Raw genomic sequence first — 27,554 nt, 5'->3', positions numbered from 1 at the left:
TAAGGTGCATTTTCATGTTGGACCTGCTCCTGTCTACATTGGCTCCCTTGACTCCCTGCACAAGCACAAACCAGAGGTAGAGTTTATTGTACAAAAAAATAATTACGTAAAAAATAAATAAATAAACACAATTAAAAAAAACAGGCTGCCAGAAGGGCTGCCATTTGCGATTATCCTCCATGAGCAGAGGAGATCTTTGCCCTGTTTGGGCATATTGTCCATGACACCAAACACTGAACCTCTGAGGTGCAGGTATGTGGTGGAACTAACAGAAGGAACATGAGCCTAGAGCGCTGCAAAGGGTCAAGCCTGCCAGTGAACTGAGGCACTGCTGAATTTGGCCCCTGCGGTACATGATGGGGATGAATAGAGAGAGCTCAGTCACTGTCCAAACTAAATAAGCACCAAAGCCCTGCTGGCAACTCCAGCTTAAGCTGGTTGCTGTTTTATGGAACTTGGTAGCTGGTAAACCAGCAAATTGCCAGCTTTTTAACTGAATCAAATGTTTCAAAATAGACCAATTCTAAATCATCAATGTTGTTATTGAACTGAAACAAGTGTCAATAATGACACTACTGACTTCTGTAGAGCTGCTTATAGCTGAAGGACTTTACAGTTATTGTACAGAACTAAATCAACACTGAACGAACTGGAGCTGAATAATGGCACTATCAACTTTTTTTTTGGAATTTGAATCTGTGTAATATCTGAAGTTTGCATCATTGATTCTGTTATTTTCCTGTTTATTACCATGAAGCTCCTTTGAAACAATATCTTATGTATAAAGCGTAACATAAATAAAGGTTACTAGACCAAGGCTATTATAATTAACTAAAACTACAACCATGAAAAAATAAAATAAAAATAGAAATAAAATGAATGTTAACTGAAAAAGAGTCAAATATAAAAAATAAAAAATAAAATATTTTATGTCAGCTAGTTTCCAAGGCAACATTTCTCATTTTGATTTAGTTTAATTTGATGTACTAAATACTTAAAACTAAAATTGAATATAAACTGTCCAAAAATGTACTATATAGAGACATATATAAAAACTAAAACAAAACACAACAAAATTATTAAAACTTTAACTAAAATTAACAGGAAAGCAGGAAATATAAAAATAAAATCTAATTTAAAATATTTAAGGTGCTGTATGTAATTTGTTTGACTGTGCTAAAGCAAAAGAAATACCATAATATATTTGCAGATATTTCACATACTTGTTTAACTGAAAAACCATGCTACAAGCCAATTATTCTTGTGAAATGTGTGTTCTGTGTCGGAAAGTCTGTTTTTGTTTTTTGTTTTTATGATTCCACCCACTGCCAATTTACCCAATAGTAATTTGACACCCCAGGCTGCCAGTTGGTTGAAAACACAGCGTATTGCAAAAGATCTGGGTCATAGATCGCATTAGCATCAATCCTACTCAACCTAAAATGCCTCAGTATCCATCTTCAAAGCTCTATGACCAGAGGTACACTAAAATGAGGATAAATCAGCTCATCAACTTACAGTGTCAGGCTCATCACCTTTCGTTGTCAGTTGCGCTCGTTCATGTTTTGTGCCCTCAATCTGGCAACCCTTGTGAGTATAAAGTCTGAAAAGGAGGGAAAGGAGAAACACCTCCCTCCAATATTTTGAATTTGAACCCATGTCAACCCATTTGCAGTACTCATTTCAACCACTAGCTGTCAATATTACATACTGCACCTTTAACAAAAACTATAATAGTAGGCTATCTTGTTTCAAAACCATCTTAATCTGGATTTTCCAGAGCTAACACACTGAGAAATCTGTAGGAAGCACTCTGTCCATTGTACCTGTCTGTTAGCCCTCTTTATTTCAGTATTGAGGGCATCTGATCAAAATGTTTCCATCACTAATGGAAATGCAGAGGAGGCTGAATTAAATGAGGTGGAGAAGGGGAGGTGTGTTTGTGAGTTAAAGCTCCTGGCTTTGCGTTTGTTGTTTGGAAGAAGCGAGCGAGCGAGCAGTACCTGTACTTCCTCTCTCTCTCTCTTTCTTTAAAATCTGGTGCTCTCATGTTTCAACATGCGGATTTTGGGGAGCGTGCTGGCCCCCCTGTACCCGTACCCCTGGTGCTGCTCCTCCAGTCATTGAGCCGTGCTACTGGACGGAGAACTTCCGGTGGAGCTGGAGCTGGTGGAGCCACTGTCTTCAAAGATGGAGATTTCAATCTAGACAGCCACAGTCAAAGGTTAAATGCTGTGATGTTGAAATATAACAAAAAGTGTATGAAAAATGGCCTTGTTTCTTGTGATGTCATATTTCCTTTTTTAGGACAATAGGAAGCGTCATATTTACATTAATTCATTTGGAAAATGATTTAATCCAAAGCGATTTATATTGCATTCAAGTTACACATTTTATTAGTTCATGCAATCGAACCAATAAATTAGTATTGCTTGCACCCTACTGTTTGCTTCATAAAATATATATATATTTTTTAAAATTGTATTAAGCAAAATTGTTCATATATAATTTAGAATCATTTTGATTTTATTTTACAAATATTATTAAATAAAAATATACGAACATGAGTTCAAGATCAATATTCATTAATATTGTTTGAGGTCAGTAAGATTTTTTTTTAAATACAGAAATAAATACTTTTATTTAGCAAGTATGCGTTAAATTGATAATTGCTCAAATGTGACAATAAAGACAAATTATTTCTATTTCAAATAAATGCTGTTCTTTTGATCTCTCTATTCAAAGAAAACAAATAACAGCTTCCACAAAAATATTAAGCAGACCAAACTGTTTTCAACATTGATAATAATAATAATAACAATAAATGTTTGTTGAGCACCAAATCAGCATATTAGAATAATTTCAGAAGGATCATGTGACACTGAAGACTAAAGTAATGATGCTGAAAATTCAGCCATGCATCGCATGAATAAATTACATTTTTAAATATATTCAAATAGAAAACAGATATTTTAAATTGTAATAATATTACAGAATATTACAGTTTTTACTGTATTTTTGATCAAATAAATTCAGCCTATGTGAGCACAAGTGACTTCTTTCAAAGACATTAAAAAAATCTTATTGATGCCAAACTTTTTAATGGTAGTATACATACAATAAATGTTTGTTTTCTAAAGTACACATGACATTTAGATGGCCTTAACGTTCGTAGACATGCTCTAAAAGCCACAAAACCCAAATTTGGACCCTAAAAAAGGTTCTAGATGAGAGTTGGACAGCTGTTAAAGGCATTCCCTCCTAACAAGAAACTTAGACCTAATCAGATGTTGAGAATATGCGATATTTTGCAAACGTGGTAGCATAGCAATAATGGAATTTAACCCATCAACCGACTGATTTAATCTAAGTTGAAAATGTCTTTCCTATGAGCTAAACCAAAGCTCTGTGATGAGTTACTGGTGGTCAGTGTGGTAGGAACTGAATGGCAGCTATTGTTTGCCCATTGCTCCTAAGGTGACAGCTGGTTGGATTGCGCAGGACTGTGAGCTGACGATGGGTTGCCAAAGCCAGCCGGGCCTGCAGTCAGCGGGAAGAGGGAGGATCGGGATTGCCAAGCTAGCTTGATGGTTCACTGGATAGATTTCCCAAAAGGAATCACCCAAAATTATGGGATCCAAAGAATAATATGTTCCTGCAGGATCTTTTGGGAGTGCATTTACTGTCATACCTGAAGGCTGTGGACATATAATAGACTTTGAGAGAAAAGGAACACACAATAGTTTCTCGAAAGATGCTGAAATTTCATTACGTATGACAATTTAATATATATTGTGAAAAAAAGGAAACCAAAATAATAATCAAAAAGGAAACGGGTTGCCAAGGCAACTAGCAGACTACTGGGGTACATGCAGTGCATTGAGCCTGATTTCTGCAAAGTGACAAGCATTCAGCCAGGCATCAAAAGACTTGACAGGAACAATGCAGCAACATCTCATTAGGTGAGTTGCTTAGAAACAATTAGTCTAGTTCACGCTGACCCAACAAACGACAACATTTTAAACTTCTACAGATGCCTGTTGGATTTATAACGTGAGAAACACAACCAGCATTTTCAAAATGCTTACACACTGACCCAACAAACTGTTATATTTGGGTCTAATTTGGTTGTAATTTGTTGGAAAACAGTGTGAAGTTGTCCCAAAGCTACATTTATTTGATCAAAAATACAGTAACAACAATAATACAGAGAAATATCATTACAATTTAAAATAATTGTTTTCAATTTTTATATGGTTTAAAATGCCATTTTAAAACATGATGGCAAAGCTGAATTTTTAGCAGTCATTACTCCAAGCTTGTTTGTGCAAAAACAATTTTTAGTCAGAGATTACTAGTAAATAATTGCAAAGTAAGGGCAAGTAATTAAACATGATTTTTTTTTTGGGCCAGAAAATCTTAAATAATATTGTCTTGTAAAATGTAGTCCAATATATATATATATATTTATTATTTAAAACTTCAAATGTTTTTTTTTTTTTCTTTTTTTCTACACAGTACAGTGTCACATGATATTTCAGAAATCATTCTAATATGCTGGTTTTGTGCTCATGCAAGAAACATTTCTTATAAGAATGTCAAAAATGGTTGTGCTGCTTCATATCATTGTGGGAATGCTGACACTTTTTTCAGAATGCATCTTTGCTGAATAAAATGATTAAATAAGTAAGTAAGCAAGTTAGTAAATAAATAAATAAATAAAAATAATCTTACAGGCCCAATCTTTAGAAACGGTAGTGCAACTAATTATTTTGGCATTGCTCATGGGGATTCCCTCAATTTTGTTCGCTCTCTGCACCTTTTAAAATGTACAGTTTTGTGCCTTTTAGGTACTAATATGTTACCAATATGGACCCTTAATGTACAAAGGTGTACCTTTTGATAGGTACCACCACTGTGACAGCTTTTGTACCTTTATTTCTGAGATTGTACTTAATAATTTTGAGCTATTAACACTTAAAAAAGAAGTTCAAACAATGTAGATATTTGAGTTATGGTTACAAACTTTGAATTTTTAATAATGTTTAATCAAACAACTTTGATTAATGACACAATTTGGGCTAAATGTGCACTGGAAGCAGTTGGTGTGTTGTGATGCGACAAAACTAAATTGTTCCCTTTTTGAAATTTTATTTTCTCCTCTTCTATATAAAATCCCATTGATGGATGTTCAGTCTGACTTTGAATATTAATGGCTTCAAACTCCAGCTGTCAAATAGTTCAAGTGTCTTTAACCTGCAAGTATCTTTTAATCGTCTTGACAAACATTCCTTTTCTAGTTATTCTTTAATCACACAGACAAAGTGTTTCCAGGTCTGGTCTCACACAGTTTCCTAGCTAAAACCACAGAGATGGAAAATGGAAAGATACGCCTACAAATAAGGCTGATTTTCCATTCTGCTTTATATCAAACTATCAAAGTGTCACCTCGGCATGATGGCTGAAGGTGAAGTGATATTCTTTGTATAGATTGTGACTCATTTTCATTTTGGAAAGAACAGCAGACACACAATTACAACAGTACTGACTTGTGTCATGCTTTGCCAAACCAATTATAAACCTTTTTTTTTTGGAATATCAGAAGTGAAAGGACACCGTGGCCAATGGAAAGTAATTTACCCTAAAGTGACAGCAAAAAGTTTTTTTGTTTTTTTTTCAGTAAGCAAATAAGTTTTCAAAGTTCATAGATCGTACTTAGTTCTTTCAAGGTGGTGCCAACACTTAAAAAATAAAAATAAAAAATCAACCCGAGTGTTTGCAAAGGATACCACTCTCATGCCTCTCTCGATGGGGTCTGTGAGGAGCAAACCTCTGGGTGCATAGATCTTCTCATTCTGCTCCTGAATATACATGCTGATCTTTTTCAGGATCTGTGGGGGTCACAGAAGAGACACAGTGAGGAGGAAAGTGAAAGGTTATTATGATTCCCCTAGTGATCCATTAAAGGAAGCATAAGATAAAAACTAAATTAATGCATAAAAAGGAATAAAAAAGCCACTTGATACATCAAAGTTGTTCTATAAGCTGAGGTGAATACTAATAAATAGACGGTGTCATACAAACAAACACAAAATACCATCATGGTAACATGCATGACACTAAAAAAATGCAATAGACATCAATTTAACAACATAAGATGTAACATAAAACAGTATTACTGTTTTTAACCATATATCATAAGGGAACTTACTATAGGATTTTTGCAGGCTTTTACCATTAAAATTAGGATATTTTTGCATTTAAAATTTTTTTCTTTTTATATTTTAATTAATAAGTAATATTTTAATAATTATAAAAAACAACTATACAAGTCTATAGTAATATAAAGCTAAATAAATGCACATACTATTATATTGTCAGAGCCATTTGTGAAAATATTAAAGCTGTATAACAGTAGTTTATTATTTTAGATTACTCAAGTTTATTTGTTTGACTTTTCAAGTGAGCATTGCAAAGGCTGTCTGTGTTTCTCTACCCCAGTGGGGTGAAACTGTGCATCACTTTGCTTCGCTTTGCTTTCCACTCTACAGAACCGGCCGTGAAAAGGGACGAGATGTTTGTAATAAGGAAAGAAAAACTGATCTGTTCTGAGTTCAGTGGCCATGAACAAACTTCAGGATGAGCAATGACTCACAGGAGTAAATCCAACACATGCTGTTAATATGCTACTTGGCGCAACCCAAAATGAAATATGTTTTTCCAGAACAAAGTGTGCAAGCACACTTTTATCCAAAAACTTACATTCATTTATCATGATAAAAATTTCATGTAAATATGCAGTGAGCTCCAAAAGCCTGAGACCACCAGTGGAAATGCCTTTTCATTACAACTTATATATCAGCATAATATATTGAGTGGAAAGTTGAACTGAAAAATTAACATGAATATCTTAGTGTTTGGTATGTCGACCTTTAATTAATAATTCGTTACATTTGTATAGCGCTTTTCTAGGCACTCAAAGCGCTTTACATACAGGGGGGAGGGGGGTTCTCCTCATCCACCACCAGTGTGCAGCATCCACCTGGATGATTAATAACGACTTTTTTATACAAAGATTACCGGGAACTTTAGCTTTAACGACTTTAATGCACTTACATTCACATTGATTCATTTAGCAGACTCTTTTATGCAAAGTGACTTGCATTGCATTTAAGGTAAACACTGTATTGGTTCATGCATTCCTTCGGATTTAAACCCACGACATTGACTTTGCTATTGCCATGCTAACTTTTTAACATCATAAATTGAAAAATAATAGTAAAGCAACTCTAAATAATAAAACCTCCTGTTTATTTACAGATTTAAATTGGATTTTGAATTCCAGATTTTCCATAGAGTGATTATTGTCAGCAACAGAGCTGGTGCTTGTTGTGTCGTTCTGGTTCTCACAGTGTTTTATTTTTGATTTTATTTATTAAATGGCACAGTAGCACAGGTAAAATAAAGTTGTCAACAGAGCGCAACAGTCAGATTCCAGAAAACTAAAAATCTCATCTCATTTTCTCCATTAAAAAACTAGTTTTTAGTGATATCACCATTTAAAAGGAGACAGACGTACAATGAGATCTGAAGTTGTTAAGCAATGATTTATGCTTTTGGAGAAGCCAAAAGAGCTCAATGGTAACTGTCTATTCCCATAAAGCATTGCAGATGGCATGAAGTCATTATGTCTTTTGAATTTTTTAAAATGCCTAGGGAAGAAATTAATGTCAAATAAATCAATAGAGGCAAGGCAACTTAAAAATTGTCTTGTGATTCCTGAAATAACGACTGCTCACTTTTTAATAATTATAATAATAATAATAATATATTGATATTTTTATCGATTTATTCAGATTTTACATTGAAAATGTGAAATGTAGTCTGTAAAATTTCCAACTCGTGTACCACAGGTTGAGAACTGCTGCAGCTCAACAGAATGAAAGGTCATTTTGTGATTTACAGTGTCAAGCCTTGACGTGTGACACAGTGCAGCACGCTCTAAATCTTTGTCTCCACTGCCCTGACTTGTGTGTGTGTGTAATCACTCGTCTTTGATGAGGAAGATGCTTATCATGCTAGCCCAGGGCATGAGAGAACTCATCCGTGTCCACTCATGTGTGGCCTCCTGTCAGCTGGAGCGGCAAACAAAAGTGCTCATCATGGGTGGGTGCAGTTTATCAGAGTTCGCCATTAAGGTGGGCATTTTTACAGTCTGGATTTTACAAATAGCTCTCTGGAAAAGCCTGATGTGACCTCGGAGTTCAGGCATGAACAACGTCACTTTTCAAACATGTTAAAGCATGAAGATGAATATAGTGCGAGAAAGAGACTTTCAACTTTATGTCTGCTCTATCTCACTGCAGGTGAAGCACACCTGTGTGGAGTAATTTGCTGGCCTTTGGAAGTATATCGCAGCACTGAATGCCGTGTTATGATTTGGTCAGATATGCCCAGTGGTGGACAGGTGTTCACCACAAGGGAACTATTGTCTAAGTAGGGCGTATCTACGCATGTCAAACCTTATCTCAACTTCGTTTGCCTGCTATTCAAAGAAAGTGATTTCCATCTGCCGCTGCGAACGTGTGTGGTCAGATTCAAATGGACCAGCACATCAAAATGTTCAAACTTTCTAATGTTTTGGTTCTGTGTGAATCCTTGGGTGACCAGGCCTGAATGCTTGTCTTTGATCTTCAAAGGCGTCCATGGGTTGGAGCTGTTCTCAATCTTACATCTCAGAACTGGCTTCTTGATGAATGTTGAGTGTATTGCAAATGAAACAGGAGAAGACTTTATCTTGATACCTTTTCATAGCGTGTCTCCATGCACAGGAAGATGATGTAGGCCGTAGCACAAGCCAGGCAGCCTTCCAGGTAGGACTGACCACCAATCTTTTCAGCCTCTGCATAATAGCAGTTGAGCGTCTTCACCGTTTCTTCGAACAGGCTCCTCTCGATCTGCACACAACAGTTAGGTTAAATTCATTCAGTGGATCCTCTGCAGTGAATGGGTGCCATCAGAATGAGAGAGAACATCACAATAATCCACAAATAACGCACACATTAACGTTTTGTGAAGCAAAAAGCTGCATTTTGCAAGAAACAAATCCAGCATTAAGATGTTAAAACTTCAAACCATTGCTTGGTCCTCTATCCATAATACTGCGTACCACAATGAAAAGTTGTCTGGTTTGAATCAGGAGAGAAATCTGCACAGATCAAGCATTGTTTACTAGCCAAAACAGTCCAAAACGATTCTAAACAAATATGTCAGTGTATTTTGATCTGTGTGGACTACAAAGGGTGGAGTTTTTCATTGGAGAAAGCATTATTATTGATGATGGACTATATAAGGATTATGGTATTTTAGCTAGAACAGTGATGGTTTGAAGTCAAAATGCCTTAATGATGGATTTGTTTCTCACAAACACAAAAGATGTTAATTGATGGATTGGAGTCATATGGATTACTTGTGGATTATTGTGATGTCTTTATCAGATGTTTGGACTCTCTTTCTGACGGCACCCATTCACTAGAGGAGATCTCTTTGTGAGCAAGTGATGTAATGCTTAATTTCTTCAAATGAAGAAACAAACGTATCCACATCTTGGACAGCCTGAGGGGAGTTAATAGCCAGCAAATTTTCATTTTTGAGTAAACTATTCCTTTAAGATTGAGGCAATCAAAAGTTTTAAGAAGACAGCAATGCATCATGGGATGTGCGACTGCATAAATGAAACTCACCCTGCTGTCCAGCTCTGCAGGGAACTTGGTCTGGAATTTGCAGATGGTGCCGTCACTGTAGTCTCTCTGAATGAAGACCTTGGCGGCCAGAGATGCACTGTGACGCAGCTCCTGAAGGTTGTGAAACTAAAAAGAGGTGCAAAATACATTAGGAATGTCTCAAAGGAGGCACACATGAGCACACTTCTGAAACTTAAAATGACAAATGGCACAGTCACAAGGCCAGTGATATGACTAGCACCTTGTGTGTACATCATTTTAAACATTTTTCATGTAAATCATTACTTGCACTGTTAAATCATTGTACATGTGGATAAGAATTTGTGATTTGACACTTAAAATTGAGAGGGTCCTGACAGTATGACATTGTGTCAATTAATTTAATGATTTATGGTTTATATCTCTTCCAAGACACACAGAAATCCTACGATATAAAATGATAAAGACTGGCCCTACATCAAGAGTCTATCAAAATGAAAAACGGACAGGGGCCTCTGCAGCAATACTATTTTATAATATGAAGGAATATGTATGCATGTTTATAAAATCCGTGCCAGAAAGAAGACAGAGCATCAATCAAATGAAGGAAAAGAAACACTCAATGAGTTGTTTTAAGACTTTATGTGTAAAAACCATCTTCACCAGCTCTGGAAACATCATGAAATGAGCCAAGAGAGAGAATGAAACCTGATAGAACCAAGACACAAATCCAGCTCTAATGACCATTTGCTGTGTCCCATTTCTCCTGATTCTCGAATTGACAATCAGACAGACATATTCCAGCACTCAGTCTGTCTACAGTGGCTGCCGGCAAAAGTATGTTTCATAAATTTCATTTTCAAATAGTAATAACTACATGAATTAAGAACAGACTCCAGTTTTCTGTTTGAGCATATCACTTAACACTTTGTAAGAAATGCATCAGTTTCTTTCTTTTGAGACCTTGTTTCCCCCTTGTAAACAAATCCATATTTTAACAGATCAAGACATAAGACAAGGCTCACAGCTTTATTTTCAGCAAAAATGAATTGGCCTCACAGCTGCGGTCTCATTAGTGTAATTGCTGAAAGCTTTGATGCCAAAAATAAGTCTATTGTTAATTCTCTCTGTTGCTAACATGGTAAAGTTACTTTGCAAGGCCAGTGCTAAAACATACAGAAATAATGATAAAGGTTTATTGGTTCTTTAAAGGTGTGAAATATGACATTATGGGCTGTATAGATGACAAACTTTTTAATGTTTCTCTCCTAGAAAGCAATGAGATTAAAGGGATAGTTCACCCAAAAATGAAAATTAGCCCATTTACTCACCCTCAAGCCAGGTGTAAATAACTTTCTTCTTTTCTTTTTACCCATTTTATTAATTTCTTTATATGTCTATAAAGATTATTTATTTTAGATTTAGTTTTAGTTATTTTAGTAAATCAAGTCAAACTAAATGAAATTAATAAATGTTGCATTGGCACCTATGCGGAAGTAAAATAAGTTCATTTTTCATATTTTGTTTAATTTCACTTAACAAAAATGTTTTTTTATGGTTTTAGTTTTAATTAACTATAATATCCCTGGGGCATTGACATTAAAAAGACATAGAACCACTGCTTTAGAGACCTCAACAATATTTTAAACTGTGCTCAAATTGGCTAAGTCTGCAGTCAAAGTCAGGCATTGTAGTGTTTTAGGAGAAATATCTCGGACAAAAGTTGATAATTAAATGAGGCACAACTAAAAGAGCCACCCCTGAGCACGATTTCAAGAATATAGCAATACATTCAACTGCATGTTGTCATTACGACTTCACACTATCCAGCACTGGAACAAATACAAAGAAAGTCAGAATTAGCAACCAAAGCTTCATAAGGATGGACGTGAATGATAATTAGTCTTCACTGTTGCCACGACACACAAAGCCTTTTAGTTCACGCCAAATGAGACGAGCCTAATTATCCCTGCACTCCTCCACGGAGGCATCGCTCAAGAGAGACTCAGGTTGAGGACGCTCATAATAGCTGTTCTGCTATCTGAAATCCCACAGCAGCTGTTAGCATAACCACAAGCAAGTGGCTTATCTGGCCACATGACTGTCCACAGTTGGATTTCTCCCAGAAGACATGATAAATTATTCACACATGGGAGGTCATCTAAACTGTTATCTGCAAGTTATGCATGTTGTTCCAAACCTGTATGACTTTCTTTATTGTGCAGAGCACAATTTAAATTTAAAAGAACAGTTCAACCTAAAATTTTGTTAAAACTGACTCACCCTCAGGCCATCCAAGATGTAGTATGATTCTTCATGGGAAAAGATTTTAAGAAATTTAACATGAAACCATCTGCTTACCTATGGATCCTCTGTAGTGAACGGGTGCCGGAGGAGGCAATATTATGGATTATGGACTCATATGTTGTCCAGAAGTGATATCTTAAAATTAAAATGTCTTAATGATTGATTTTGGTTATTACAAACAAGCAGCTTTTCACTTCATAAGACGTTAATTGAAGGACTGGAGTCATGTGCATTACTCAAGGATTACTTTGATGCTTTATCAGCTGTTTGAACTATTCCTTTAAAGAACATTGAGGTTCAAACAACATTAGACCCATAGATTTTTAGATTATTTTTTTTTTTCTCGAAATATCTTTTTCTGTGATCCAAAGAAGAAATTAAGTCATACAGTTTTGGATCATGAGAAAATGCTGGCATTTTGATTGATTGGTTGATTGATTAATTGCTGAACTATCCCTTTAAACAGTTTTATATATTATATTATTTATTATTACATAGTATAGTATTTAAATAATTATTTCATAGGTAAAATCAAAACAGTGGAATATACAGTAGTATATAATAAAAGTGGAATATATTTTGATTGTCGATATCTAGTACATATCAAACAAAACACTTTGATGGCACTTATCAATCTGTTACTATTTAGATGCAACTTTATTTCATATACATTTTCCATATACTGGCATGCCTCTCAAAGTTGCATAGCTTTGTATACACTGTAAAAAAAAAAAAAAAAGATATAAATAAAACAAAGATTACCGAAGTACAATTCATGCAAGAAATAGATCTCTGCAAGAAAATACAATTTCAGTCTTTCAAAATTTCATGATTAATTCAATGTGTTACTTTTGTGTATTTTTAATCAATTGTAAAAGTTACTAAGAATTTCAGAGTAGAAACTGTTTTTACACCATTTTTTTTCAGTGTGCAACAATAAAGTTTTATCAGCCAATGCAATTGGAAGTGGCAATTTCTGTAAGCTCTTGCCATTTTTGAGTCCAATTTGCATCAGACGGTCAGTAAATGGATTGTAGGTGGTTAGTGGGCTTAGGCTATGACTATAGAAAGAGTAACCATCCGATTTCTCTAAATCCTGAACTGTTAAAGTCAGCATGGCTGTAATTGGTGAGTAAGTCTGAAAGGTGAATGAGGATACAGTGACATTCCTGAAGTGAGACCATTAGCATCATCGGCCATCACAACTCTCAGCAGTGAGATGGTCACGGCCAATTAAAATTCATCAGTTGAGGAAAAGGTTATGAATTTTAATGAAACAGTCTGTCCAGCAGGAACATCTGAGGGGTCAGAGGTTGATTCTAGATGCTGCCAATATTGAGCTGCATTTCATAAGTAGCCGAGCAGATCTGCAGAGGCATTTTAGGAAGAAAGATGTGTACATTCAAAACTTCACAGGCTCTCGGGGCATTTCCTCTTCCTTCCCTTGTGAATGGGGAAGATGATTTTAAACAGATGTGACAGAGGCAGAACATTTACAGCTCTCAGGTTTCTTCCCACAGAAAAAGAGAAATGCTGATGCGCTCTCAAACCATTGAGAGACACTGTAGAGGAAGCAAAAGATAGACTCGCTTCAGTTTAATGGTGGTTTATAGACCTACATGTTAAGTGAATGAGTCCAATCGACTGAGAGAGCAAAAAACCTCTTTTCTGTCTTGAAGGGCAGGGTGTTTAACAATATTTTGGACTCATTACACAGAGAATAAATAAGTCAGCCAGCTTATGAGCTCAGTTTTAAGCAGCACATAAAAGAGACTAAAACCATTCAAATGAAATATAATATATAGCAATCATATCATATTAGTACTCACTGATGCACAGGCCAGCTGCCCAATGTCACTGAGCTCCTCACAACTAGCGACTGTCATACTGTATGGAGCTTTTGAAGTTAATTATCTATACTCATATACACAAGACCCCCAAAAAAAAAAAAAAAAGAAAAGGAATTATGCTTATATGCTTTTGAAAAGTTGGCTTAAAGAAAATGAAGCCTATACCATTACAAATTTTAGCATTAAGAAAAACATACAAAACAAACAAACAAAAACAAACAAAAACAACTCATAACCTTGGCAATAAATAAATAAATAAAGAAATTCTTTGTATAGGCTACTGAAAGGTATGGCTGAATAATAATAATAATAATATCCTAAACATTTTTTTTTTACAATAGACATTTTTTCAAAAGATAGATACAATGATACAATAGACAGTATGTTTTGCTGAAGAAATATACAAATATTTTCAATAAATTAATGGTGTTAAAATGATACTGAAAATAATATATATATATATATATTTATATATATTTTTTTCACTTTCTATTCATCTGTTCTACTCAACTGTTTAACTCAAATGGTTTAAGCGTGATTTTTTTTTTTTTTTTTTTTTAACTTAACTCACAAACAGATCAATAAGCATTTGATACCCATCCTGTGCACAGATGCCTTTATAATCTAACACTGCTGATCTTGAGCACATTTTGTTATCCATGTTAATTAAATACCAGGAGATTATAAACTGACTTTCCGGTCCCCCAAGAGACTCATTTGCTTTTAAATAGAATGCGGCTGCCTTTTGAAGCTTGTTTATAAGTGAATGATTGTCATACCAAATAGATTTTCACAGAAAATCAGCTGAACAGCTCAGTACAGCTCAGGCAAAAATAAACTCATAGGAATTGCTTTGAATTTGTATTTAGCATTAAATACAGAAAAATATTTGGACACTTAATCACATTTAAAAATATCTGAATCTCATTGCATTAGATAGCAAATATCAAACCAAGCAGTATAAACTTTTAGCACAAGTACACAAACAAAACCTTTCATAAATACTTATTTATTAAATGGTATAACTATATTATGTTCAAAATGAAATATCTGGATCCGAAACTATTCCATAAACTGGAACAAACTCAATTTACGTCAAGTATTCTTGATTCTATTCTAAGCACCATTATGAAAAGCTATCATTGCATAATTGTGCAGGTTACATTCAGATTGTTAACTTGTAACTGACCTCACATGTGCTAAACATCTGCCACCTAGAGACTGAACAGAAGGAGAACTTCAGAACGATTCAGCAGATATGTAAGATTCATTGAGTGTAAACAGTGCATGGATGCCATGACTTTAGAAAATGAAGCAGCTCTTGAAAGGGCAGCAAGCAGAGATGCTGAGTGCACATGGCCTCGGGGTCACATGAAACAAATTACAGGTTGCTTTAGCTGTGACACTTTAAGAGGGCTGTTACACAGTAGAACTGTTTCTGTCGTGCTAGTTCATTGCTTTGCTTGTCCACCCTCTCTCACTCCCTTCTTTCTAAATGCAAATATCTTTTCACTAAACATTCAGCCTGTCTTATAATTTTAAATGTGTTTCAGATCAGCATACGTTTTCTGGTTAGGCCAGTTCAGTTCAGTATGAGCAATATGACTGCATTATTAAAATGTTGTTGTTTTACAATCTTGTTTTGTCATTCGCTTCTAATGAACTCAAGATATTCTGGAGATCACAGTTAACAAGTAACACAAATCAAAAACAGTTTATTGTGTTGTATAGAATTAATTAGATTTGGAACAGGGTGTAAGTATCCAAAAGGAGATGACTGTGTTTGGATTTACTTAGGTATAGGGGATAAAACAGTCCCAGGACATTTGCTAAATCGTACCTCTGCGCACTTTTTGTGCGACACCGTTTTACGTACCTTGCTGCACGTTTCGCCGCAGTTTCAAATAGAAATGTCCACTGAGTGGCGCTAAAACACAGGTTCAATATGTGAACCCTGGCACGTTTTTATTACGTAGATATTGGTACGTATTGCTGTTTTTTTTATTACGTTGCTTCAGATACGTATTGCGGCGGTTCAGAATTCAAACATCTGGGGACTGTCGCTAAAGGTTAATGCTCTATCGTGTTGGAAATATGTCCTACACCAAATCCAGCCCTAAACCTACCCGATAGTGTTAACAAATGCAAAACTGATATAAAAATGTATTAGCTGATGCAACCGTGCCATTTGAACTTCCTTTTATGCAGATTTGAACTGCTTTGTTGAACCGTAGTTACACGGGATTCGAACTGGTGCTTCTCGTCTCCTAAATCCATCTCGGTACTCCGTGAGCTACCGAACAAACTTATCATCTATGAAAACCCATAGATATGAAGCTGGATGTGTGCGATGCTAACGTTCAAAAGCATCAGTTTTCAAATCTCCCACCATATTAATATTGTTTTGAAGTCATAGCATGATATTCTTCAAGTAATTGTGCAAAAATTACGCTTTATTAATCGCAACTCTGTAAATTTGTGTGAAAGTGTTCATTTATTTTGGAAACTGCAGTGATATGTACTTATTGGTACGTATTTCATGTCACGCTAAAAAGTGCACCCAGGTACGTAAATGCCATGAGACCAGGTAGCATAAAACCATCCTTTTGCCATTCTAAACATATCATTTACTTTTTGAGAATTATATAAATACAAAACTGCACAAAAAAATTATATTAATATTATATTACAAAAGTGCAAAAAGTATATATAAATAAAGAATATGTTTAGTGTAGCAAATTATTATTATTATTATTATTGCTTTTTTTATTATAACAGTTCTAATAATTCTATAAAAATAGAATAAAAATTCTAATAATAATAATGCTAATTATAATGGTTGTCTGTGGGTTAGTCTGTAGTAAATAAGCTAAATATCACATAATCACATAATAATAATAATAATAATGTATTATTATTTAATAATAATAAATGTATGTATGTATGTATATATGTGTAGTGCCCTCCACTAATATTGGCACCCTTGGTAAATATGAGAAAAGGCAGCTGTGAAAATAAATCTGCATTGTTTATCCCTTTGATCTTTCATTCAAAAAATTCACAAAATTCCAACCTATCATTGAAGTAAAACAATTGAAAGTGGGCGGAAAATTTCTCTAGTTCATGTTGACCACAATTATTGGCACCCAATTATTGCAACGTCCTTTTCTCCTATAATGCCTGAAGAGTTTGGAGAACACCTGATAAGAGATCAGAGACCATTCCTTCATCCAGAATATCTCCAGATCCTTCAGAATCACAGCTCCATGTTGGTGCTTCTTCTCTTCAGTTCACCCACTCATTTTCTGTAGGGTTCAGGTCAGAGGACAGGGATAGCCATAGTAAAAGATTCATTTTGTGCTCAGTGACCCATTTTTGTGTTTATCTTGATGTTTGTTTTGGATTGTTGTCCTGATAGAAGATCCAACCAAAGCCCATTATAAGATTTATAACAGAGGCAGTCAGTTTTTGATTTTTTATCTGTTGGTAGAATATTGATAGAATCTATTGATAGAATCCATGATGCCATGCGTCTGAACAAGATGTTCAGGACCTCTGTCAGAAAAACAGACCCACAACATTAAAGAACCAGCAGTATATTTAACCGTGGGCATGGGGTACTTTTTATCCCTGTTTGTACTAAACCTATCGGGTGAGTTTGCTGCCAAAAATCTATTTTTTCAGTTTCATCTGACCATATAAGACAGTGAAGTTCCAGTCGTGTCTGATAACTGAATATGCTAGAGTTTGTTTTTGGATGAGTGAGGAGAATTTTCCTTGAAACCCTCCCAAACAACATGTGGTGATGTAGGGGATGTTTGATATGTATATATATATATTTTAGGTTTCTGACCCCAAGACTCAACTAATCTCTACAATTCTCCAGCTGTGATCCTTGGAGAGTATTTGGCCACTCAAACTCTCCTCCTCACCGTGCATTAGGACGATATAGACACACATCCTCTTCCAGGAAGTTTTTTAACATTTTTAGTTGATAGGAACCTCTTAATTATTGCCCTGATTGTGGAAATGGGGATTTTCAATGCTTTAACTCTTTTCTTACAGCCACTTTCTATTTTGTGATGCTCAACAATCTTGTTCTGCACATCAGAACTATATTCTTACACTGAAAAAAAGTTAAATTTACACTCTTAAGAAAAATGGTTCTAAACAGTACCAGAAAAGGGTTCTTCGGCTTGTAACAATAGCAGAACCCTTTTTAGTGCTAAATAGAACCTTTTTTATAGGGTTCCATATAGAACCATGCTTTGAAAATGCTATATAGGACCTTAATGGTGTTATAAATAACCTTTTTAATGATAGTTTTTCATTAATATTAGTATGTCAATACCATTAATATTAGTATTATTTGTATATATTATTTATTAATATTGTTTTTTACCCCTCTGTCTGCCTGGTCTTATAATATCTTGAAGTGTCTAGAGTTTTACATAAAATCAACAACAACAACAACAACAATGTGTCAATTAGGTACTTTATTTATTTTTTTAATGACGTGAAATTGTAGCAAAAATGACAGCGTTCTAACAACAGTTATTAGCTGAATACATTAATGAATGACAATGGACATTGAACATAAATAAATGCTTAAAGAAGTAAAACAAAATAGAACATAAAATAGTGTATTGAAGACCAAGCTCCAGTGAAATATCGCCATAATCCTCTATGATGCGTCTAAGTTAATCGTTATCTGTATTTTGGTGCGATTGAATGGCAGTTTCTCTCTGCAGATGATGAGGTTGTAGGATGTGACACCATCTGAAATGCACAATTGAGTTTAGATATAAAGTTTGTCTCCTTTCATTTGTTTATGTGAAAACAATTGGTTATGAAGGCCAGAAGTAGTATGTGAGCACTTCACAATGTTAAAAGGAAAAAGTAATATAAAGTCATTTGATAGCTGGGTATGTTTATGCATAAACCCTAGTAATAAAAAATATCTAACAAAATGGACCATAAATTCAATATCATTGTTACTTACTTAGTGAAGAAGAAGAGAGTATTCTTACCTGAATAGAGCTGGTCACACTTACATGTTCTCTTAAACTAAAAAGAGAAAAGACATAGAAAAACCAATTAGCATTTGAAAGTTATAATTTATAGAAATGTTAAGAAAGAAATTATTTACCTGTTGAGAGTGTGTTGACAATCTGTGTAGTTGGATGGCTGAGCTCCAGAAAATCAGTAATGAGGCATCTAAGAGTGTAGCCTTGGTTAGGGTTTTACATTAAAACAACAACAACAATAACCACAACAGCAGCATGTTGTGTGAATTAAGTATGTTTTTATTGACATGCAAAATTGTCAGTGCTCTTAACAACAGTTATTAGCTGAATACATTAATGAATGACAATTGACATTGAACATGAATAAATAAATAAGGAAGTGAAACGCAAAATAAGAACAAAAAATAGATGTGATGAAGGCCAAGTTTCAGTGAAACAATCACAATCCAATCAATATGATGACATTAAGTCCATCATTTTGGTGTGATTAAGTGGCGATTTTTCTCTGCAGATGAGGTTGTTGGATGTCATACATCTGAAATTCACAATTGAGTTTAGAGTTACAGTGTGTTTATGTAAAAACAATTATGTCTATGAAGGCCAAAAGCAAAAATGGACAGTATGTTTTCTTAAAAGAAAAAAGTGATATAAAGTCTTGGGATAGTTTTAATATTTTTTGTGACTGGGTATATTTATAGATAAACCCAAGTAATAATTTTAAAAAAATCTAACAATATGAATTATAAATTCATTGTCTCTTTTACTTTGTGGAGAAGAGGAGAGAGGTTTCCACAGCAGAGCTGCACACACTTATATACTGTATGTGACCAAAAACAAACAAAAAAGATAAGAACATGTTTGTTTGAAACCAGTTACAATTTTAAAGTTAAATTTGTATTTAAATTTAAGAATGAAATCATTTACCTGTTGAGAGTGTGTTGACAGTCTGTGTAGTTGGATCACTGAACTCCAGAAAATCAGTAACAATGTGCTTTGACAGTTACAGATTTAAAAAAAAAAGGGCGGGAACAAAGAACCCTAAACTCTAACCCAATGAACCATTTCAGCATAAAAGGATTCTTCAGAATGCTATGGTTCTAAATAAAACCATTACTGCATGTAAAGAACCTTTAAAGAGCCATCTTTTTTTTAGAGTGTACTTAATTTTTATTTTGCAAGTTTTTGCACGCATATTTTTTTAAGTAAAATTTAAATACGGAATTAAGTAAAATCTACTTAACTAAGTTATCTAAAATTAGTAAAGGAAATAAGTAAATTTAACATGGCCAGGTAAAGTTTGAGGAGTAATTTCTACTTAATCATTTTAAGTTCACCCTACAATACTCAAGTACATTTCACTCAGTCACGGTTTGTAAACTTTACTCAAACAAGATAGCACTGAGAAAAAAAAAAAGCTAATAAAACATGTGGTTAAATTACAAGCACGTATGTAAGCAAGTAGACTGCTTGTTATTCATTTTAAGGTAATATGTTGACTTAATATAGTTATTAACTGAATGAACACAGATACCTGAATACTTGGCACATGATACACAATGACAGTGACAATCAGTGAATAGTGTTTGTGTATGAATGGGTCATTTTGAGTAAAAAATTAACTCCAGATGCCACAGAACAGCAAGTTACTTAACCTAACAACAAAAGCAACCACAAAACAGTGTAAACACATCTAAAAAAATTACCTTATTAATTATTCATGCCCAAGTGCATGATGGGAACAACGGGATCATGACGTTGATATTTACTTAAACAATATTTGTAAAAATAACAAACAATTCCAAGTAAAATATACTTATAAGTTCAAACTTTAAATTCTACAAGCTTAAACTGAGTACTAATATTGAATTTACTCTTATTTAAATTCTTGCCTGAACTAAATTATTTAATGTAGAAATTACATTTGTTTTTCTGTAGTATTTACTTCACCACAAAATCATTTTCATCAGTGTAGGTTTTACTCCTTGTGATAGATGATTAAGGGAATTTGGCTTTTGTGTTCCTCATATTTATAATCCTGTGGAACAGGAAGTCATGGCTGGACAATGTCATGCTCCTAGTCACCCTGGTGTGATAAAAAATGTAAATATGAATGGGAATATACTTCAGAGATATTTTACTCATAAGAATTTCTAGGGGTGCCAATAATTGTGGCCAACATTCATTGGAGAAAAACATTTATTTCATCATGATTTTCTCCCCACATTCAATTGTTTTACTTCAATGATAGGTTAGAATTTTGTTAATTTTTTTGAGTGAAAAATCAAAAGGATAAACAATGCAGATTTATTTTCACAGCCGCCTTTGCTCATATTTATCAAGGGTGCCAATATTAGTGGAGGGCACTGTATATACATATATATACAACAGTTCTTTCTGGTCCTGGAATCTGATTGGCTGATAAGAGTGCGATATTAGAGTGATAGCAGAACTCCAACAGCCGTTTCACCGTTTCAAATATGCAGTTTGTTAATAAAGATCACGTCTATTTGAAAATGAAAGTGAAGTGTGGTGACCCATACTCGGAATTTGTGCTCTGCATTTAACCCATCGAAGTGCACACACACTGTGAGCAGTCAATGATGTGGCACCCGGGGAGCAGTTGGGGGTTCAGTGCCTTGCTCAAGGGTCTCACTTCAGTTGTGATACTGAAGGTGGAGAGAGCGCTGGTTATTCACTCCCCCCAGCAACAATTCCTGCCAGACCTGAGACTTGAACCCGCAACCTTTGGGTTACAAGTCCAACTCTCTATCCATTAGGTGTTTTATACATCAATGTTTTTGGAGACGTTAGCTCCAGGGTGTCTGCTCCAGGTCATTCTGCGCTCATGAAGCTGCCCGAGAGCGCCTCACCTCGGCCAGATCTTATGGAATTTACCGCTGGCTCAGATGTCTCTGTAGTGGTTACACATGATATATAATTTGCTATGGGTAAATCTAATCTTAATCTATTATTTGTTCCAAAGAGGATAGTTTTGGCAAAATCTCATGTTTATGTAAATTCAGTGCTATATATCAGAGCGCAGCCTTTGTACTTTTGACTGAATTGCCTAGCAACTTTTATGATGGCTGCTGTTGTTGCTGTTTATTAAATATTATTATTCAATAAATAATATTTTATATAAATAGTATTTAATAATAGTGTTTAGTATTGAGAAACGTCAGTCAGTTTGAGTCAGCAGTAAAGACTTTTACATTGAAAAGTTATAAACGCTAACAGAAGTTATTTTCAGTTTCAATAACAGCTTGACGCAGCAAACAAATGCACTTAGTAGCAAAATCACCCTTAACAGATGAAAAAATATTAACGTTACAAACAAAGATAACGCTTTCCTCAGCAGATATTCAAACTAATGTTTATTGTGCATACAATACTGATCTGAAGAATGAATGCTGTATCAGATACAGGTAATCAGACTCGCCCAGTCCATCTCTCTCTCATAATACTCTACATAGTACAGTGAGCTTTTAATACAGTAATACAATAAGCTTTCAATGAAGCAACTCAACGTTCCTTCGTTACTAGTTGTAAAGTGACGTTTTGGAATTAGTAACGGAGGCTTGGGCTCAGCTGTTACACTGTCAACATTAGATTTGTACCCGGGGCGGAAGGAAGTAATTCTGCACAAAAAAAGGGCTTTTAAAGACACTCTGTTGTTATTTTGTTTATGTATTTACACACTTGTGCCATCAAACTGTTGTATAAACGCACTATCACACTCGTAGACGTGAGATATGGCTGTATATCGGCACGCTGTGAATACCTACAGCACTTGCCCTGCCGATGTACAGCTATATCTCATGCCTACGAGTGTGATATTCCTTATATATATATATACACACATATATTGTATATATACACACACACACACAAAACAAAATATTCCTTTAGGTAGGTTTATGGTTAGTCTACATTGTTTAAAGCTGGCTTTATATAAAAATGACTAAAATCTATGGTAACCTTATGGTGTATGCATTGCATACCTGGTATTCCCTACATTATGGGGACCAAATGTCTCCACAAGCATAGAGATACCAGTAAATTTTGACCTTTTGGGGACATTATTTAGTCCCAATGAATTTTATTATTATTATTTTTTTTAAATCTAACAAGTTTTTTGTAGAAAGTTTTAAGAAAGGAAAAAACAAAGCAGTAGAAAACAGAAGGTTTTGTGTGAGGGGTAGGTTTAGGGGTAGGGTAAGGGTATGCAGATAAAAAATACAGTTTGTAAACTAAAAACCATAACGGAATGGAATGTCCCCATAAAACATGGTACCCAACGTGTGTGTGTGTGTGTGTGTGTGTGTGTTTGAGTGTGTGTATGTTTGAGTGTAGCTACCAGGTCCTTAAAACACAACAAATCAATGTGGGAGTCTTTAATAGCCATGCTATGTGCCCCTGCACAAGGCTAAAAACACTGTTGACTTTGGACTCTCATCTAGACAGATAAATAGCAAGCAAACCTCCAAGGACTGTCTAATGCAGCAGCTCTGCATAAAAACAGAAACACATCACACATCAGTTGTCACAGTAGCCCCAGAACATAAAACAACCTGATTTATTTCCAGCAGTAGTTATTTTAAGGATTAACTGCAGTTAATTTGAGGTGCATGTCAAAGAAAGGCTAGAGAGCCATTTAAAGAAGCCTCAGAGTTTATGGCACCAAATGCTAAATTGACCAGTGAAGCGAAGGAAAGACTCTTGGAGCGTTCCTGGAACATTCCCATGACTCATTACAATATTTTTTAATGAAAACTTAACCGGATGTAGGACAAAAAGACCACAAGATGCCCAGAGCAAGTGCATGACAACTCTTCTTGTGACAGCAAAAACATTTCTTTGCCCAGTGAATGTTGGCTAGGTGAGAGTCAACAATCAGTTTCAATATCCTAGTAAAAGTAAAATCTAGGTTGCTGAGGGATACAATTGTTTCCCTGAATACATTACAAACCGTGGAATCTCATTGTGTATTCTCACTGGAGGGATTTGTCTTGCCTACCTTTTGAATAAACCTGTAAACAAGATGGCTGAGTAAACAGAAAGTGCATGCAATCTATACAGATGCCTAAATATAAACCATTTATTATGCTGTTTGGATAGGAGTTGATGATGCATTAAGGATAAAGGGCACACAGACATTATTCCAAAATAGAGAAAATAAATGGTATTTGGAAGATATGCCATTATAGAAAAGAGATGTGGATGCTTATGCATATTAAATATGCCCATCCATGCTTGCCTTTTCTGTTTAATTATGCATAATGATGCATATGATGTCAACAAGGATGAAAGGAAAAAAAAAAACAAAAAAAAACTTTATTTATGAAGTTGCTAAAACATGCTAGAGTATTGCACATGGTTGCCAGGGTGTTTCTATGCAGGTATTAACAATAGAAGTTAGAGAGGGATATTAAAATAGTATTGATAATGAAGGATTTGTCAGAATCTCTTCAATCACCAACACAAAATATATCAGTGAAGCAAATCTCACTCCAGATAATCTAAAGACCATGACCATTAAAATCGCACAATTGCTAATAGTGAAGGAAAGACACTGGTTGTTGTATTATGGTTTATATGCAAGGCGCAATGCACTTAGCAGGTCATTAATCAACATATGATATGATCAACATATCCATGTTTGTCTTGATGTCCTACTTTCACACAGCTTTTTACAAATTATAAACTGAAATAAATAAATAATAAAACAAATAAATAAACTGTAATATATATATATATATATATATATATATTATGTATACTTCTGAATGAGTTCAGGCTGGGATTTAGCACATTTGAAGTGAAAGTACTTGATGAACATTTACTATGTGTGGAGAGCATTCACTCAGTATCGTTATCTCATTTTTGACCAGGATGGCTTTTAGAGGCTTTTGCATTGGAACTCTTCATATATATTTAAATAGATTACTTGGAGAAACGGTAGCACAGGAAACATGGGTTTCCCCGATCAACTCTTAGTTATACTGTTACCACGGTCATTAATCGAAAATATATGAATGGCGCAGCTGACCAATCAGAATCAGATATTCCAAAGAGCCGCGTAATAAATTCTCTACTTCGGCATCTGTTGGTTCTTTATTCAGTCTGTATATTTGTGTCTCTGTCCAGGGTGCTGAATTACACATCAGTCCGTCTGTATCACTCACACTTTCTTCGGTAGATCCTCTTTTTTTTTTTTTTTGAACACAAAATACTGATGCTTCACTTTTGGCTGGTTTCATTGGAAAACTCCGTGTCACATCGACGAAATCAGCCTTTAAAGGAAATATCGTCTCCATTTCTTAATTGGCTTTTGAACGCGTCTCCTCTAAAGCGTTTACAGAAAACATCGTGATTCAACCCCACAGCAGGTGTCAAAACAACTTCATCCAAACCACGCGAATGAAACGGACCCGCTCTCCGCTGTCTGTTCATCTCGCACGAAGCTCAAATGAATGCGTTAATGATTCTTACCTCTGTCGCCATGATGCCTGTGACGGTGGTGGATCTGTCCCGGTGCTGAAATCCTCTCCACTCGTGGGACAGTAACGAACGGAGAGATGAACGCGCTGGAGAGGGTGGAGCAGCGTCCTACTGATGGAGGAGGAGTGACTGATACAGAAAGTACAGATGTGCTTCACTTCATGTCTGTAGATACACTGGATCTTTATAGAGACTCAGAGAGGGGGAGCAGAACCACCAGAGGAGTATATTACCATAAACACTGGGGTTAAAAAGTACTTCATCAACAAACAAAGGCTCTCCCAGTGACTACACTGTAATAATAATAGCTAATAATAATAATAATAATTAAAAATATTAAAGTCACATAACCCAGAAGGTAGCATAGTTTAACTTGTTTTATTCAAGTGAAAAAAATACTAAAATCTTTATTTATGAGACAAATTAGGTAGAAAGAGCTCCTGAAGATTTACATTTTTACAGTATAGATGCAAGATTTATACATTTTATACATTTATACAAGTTTATAGTATCCAGCTAACAAAAAAAAAAAAAAAAAATTCTAATAATGTTTTGATAGCGTCCCCTTTAAGTTACTTCTGAATTAAAGCTTTACTTATTGATGTTCTCTAAATGTTCAAAATGTCAACCTTTTTATGTTTAATTTTTTTTTTTTTTTTCTTGGTTATGCAAATGTTAGAGAAAATACTAAGGGAAAGTTCCATTTAATAATTTGCAAACATTAGTTTTAAATGTTCATTGAAAGTTCTGAAACATAGTTAAATAAATAAATACATACATACATATTACATCTAAGTAAAATGTAAAAAAAAGTAAAAGCATTTTTTTTAAATGTTTGAAATGTTTAAAAATATCCAAAATTTCTGATAACATATTTAAAAATTTACATTAATACAGTGACATTGCTTGACACTCAAGATTCAATATTCATGTTTTCCATGGTGAGTTTCAGCTACTGTACCTTCTGGAAGAAAATTCAGACTTCCCCAAGGCTGAACAGGTTCAGTCATTCATTCTTGCCGTTAAGATCTCAAACACTAAGATATATATTAAATAAGGGTCTAATGGGTTGTGCAGTATATGATGAAGGTGACCCATGAACGTGTTCACAATGTACAGTACATGTGGATGGAGGACTGTACATATTGAGATGCAGGCGGTGGTGTGCATATTATACTGGATGTCTGATGTAAATCCAAGTATAAAAAAATATTTTATCTTAGCCAAATAAACACTTAATATTCTATCTGAAATTAAATTATGACAGGTTTATGTTGTGCTGGCATTTCCCTGCGTCTGTTTGTTGCAAAAATATCTTTCTCTGGCGATCATTGCGGTAGCTCAGCCTGAGTCATACATGCATGAAACAGACTGCATAATTCACAGGAAAGGCAAAGACTCTTAAAAATTTATTGATTGTGCTGCTGATGTTTGGACGCTCATGTGCTTCGACCAATACGTGGACCGGAGAGTAGTCATGTTTTAACCATGAGCATGCCTAATAAAAACAAGCAAGCCGCATGCAGCATATGCGTGTTAAAGTTAGCTCTAAATGAACATTTCAAAGCACAAATCTTGTGGAATGCGCTGTGTAAGACTATTGGAAAGCACACCTTAACTAACGGCTTTGACTTGACATAAAAATAAGATATTCGTGAACAAAACACACTCACTCTTTCTCTAAACAGGAACATTTGTCATTTTTTTAGATAGCTGGAACTCAGAGATAGCTAATCTGAATCATATTGGACACAGGACAATGCCATCTGCTCCTGTCTCTGACTGAAGACTGTAACTGCATGCTACATAATCATAGCAAAAGAACTTCGCCTTGCATCCAAACAGTAAAACAATTTGCATTACAGGTCCACGTGGGCTGACATAATCAAAAAAGCTTATTGCCCAAGGCGTGCACGCAGTCGCGCACACGTTCAGAGATTCAGAGATGATACATCCGAGAAAAAACAGAGGAAGCGTATACACTAATCACAGCTTATTTGATTAGACAGCATAATGCCTTTGGGAATGTCAGATAATATAAGGTCAAAATTGAACAAACATGCAAAACGTTGGAAGCAAAGCTGCTTTATTTAATTTCCAAAATAATTTTTTCTCTTATATCAAAGGAGATTATAAATGACTCCAGT

The 27,554-nt window shown here is 34.9% G+C and overlaps 2 protein-coding genes across 4 annotated transcripts in view; one reads left to right on the top strand and one right to left on the bottom strand.

Moving 5' to 3' along the window:
- crtac1b (cartilage acidic protein 1b) overlaps positions 1 to 27,554 on the top strand; it is a 91,145-nt gene that overhangs the window by 43,693 nt on the left and 19,898 nt on the right. The gene's annotated exons all lie outside the window — the stretch shown is intronic.
- On the bottom strand, positions 1,137 to 25,710 carry golga7bb (golgin A7 family, member Bb). Of its 2 annotated transcripts, XM_058796416.1 has the most exons (5): positions 25,399 to 25,710; positions 9,744 to 9,869; positions 8,805 to 8,957; positions 5,790 to 5,891; positions 1,137 to 2,204 (listed from the first exon to the last, which is right to left on the bottom strand). In XM_058796416.1, the coding sequence occupies exons 1-5, from the start codon at positions 25,408 to 25,410 to the stop codon at positions 2,121 to 2,123; spliced, it is 477 nt and encodes a 158-aa protein (XP_058652399.1). In that variant the 5' UTR covers positions 25,411 to 25,710; the 3' UTR covers positions 1,137 to 2,120. The 2 variants fall into 2 exon arrangements, with proteins under 2 accessions (XP_058652399.1, XP_058652398.1); XM_058796415.1 differs by lacking the exon at positions 1,137 to 2,204 and having other exon boundaries at positions 4,499 to 5,891.

The sequence above is a fragment of the Onychostoma macrolepis genome, chromosome 13 (assembly GCF_012432095.1).
Source record: "Onychostoma macrolepis isolate SWU-2019 chromosome 13, ASM1243209v1, whole genome shotgun sequence".
Lineage (NCBI taxonomy): Eukaryota > Metazoa > Chordata > Actinopteri > Cypriniformes > Cyprinidae > Onychostoma > Onychostoma macrolepis.
Note: the sequence above shows the minus strand (reverse complement) of the source record. Positions and strands in the feature narration are given on the sequence as shown.

Bases quoted from the DNA above. Each gene is read 5' to 3' on its own strand.
- golga7bb (XM_058796415.1), bottom strand. The intron at 8,958-9,743 runs GTGAGTTTCATT...TGTTGTGTGCAG, and splicing joins CTGCAGAGCTGGACAGCAGG to ATCGAGAGGAGCCTGTTCGA. The intron at 5,892-8,804 runs GTATCAAGATAA...TGACCCCCACAG, and splicing joins TGGAGACACGCTATGAAAAG to ATCCTGAAAAAGATCAGCAT.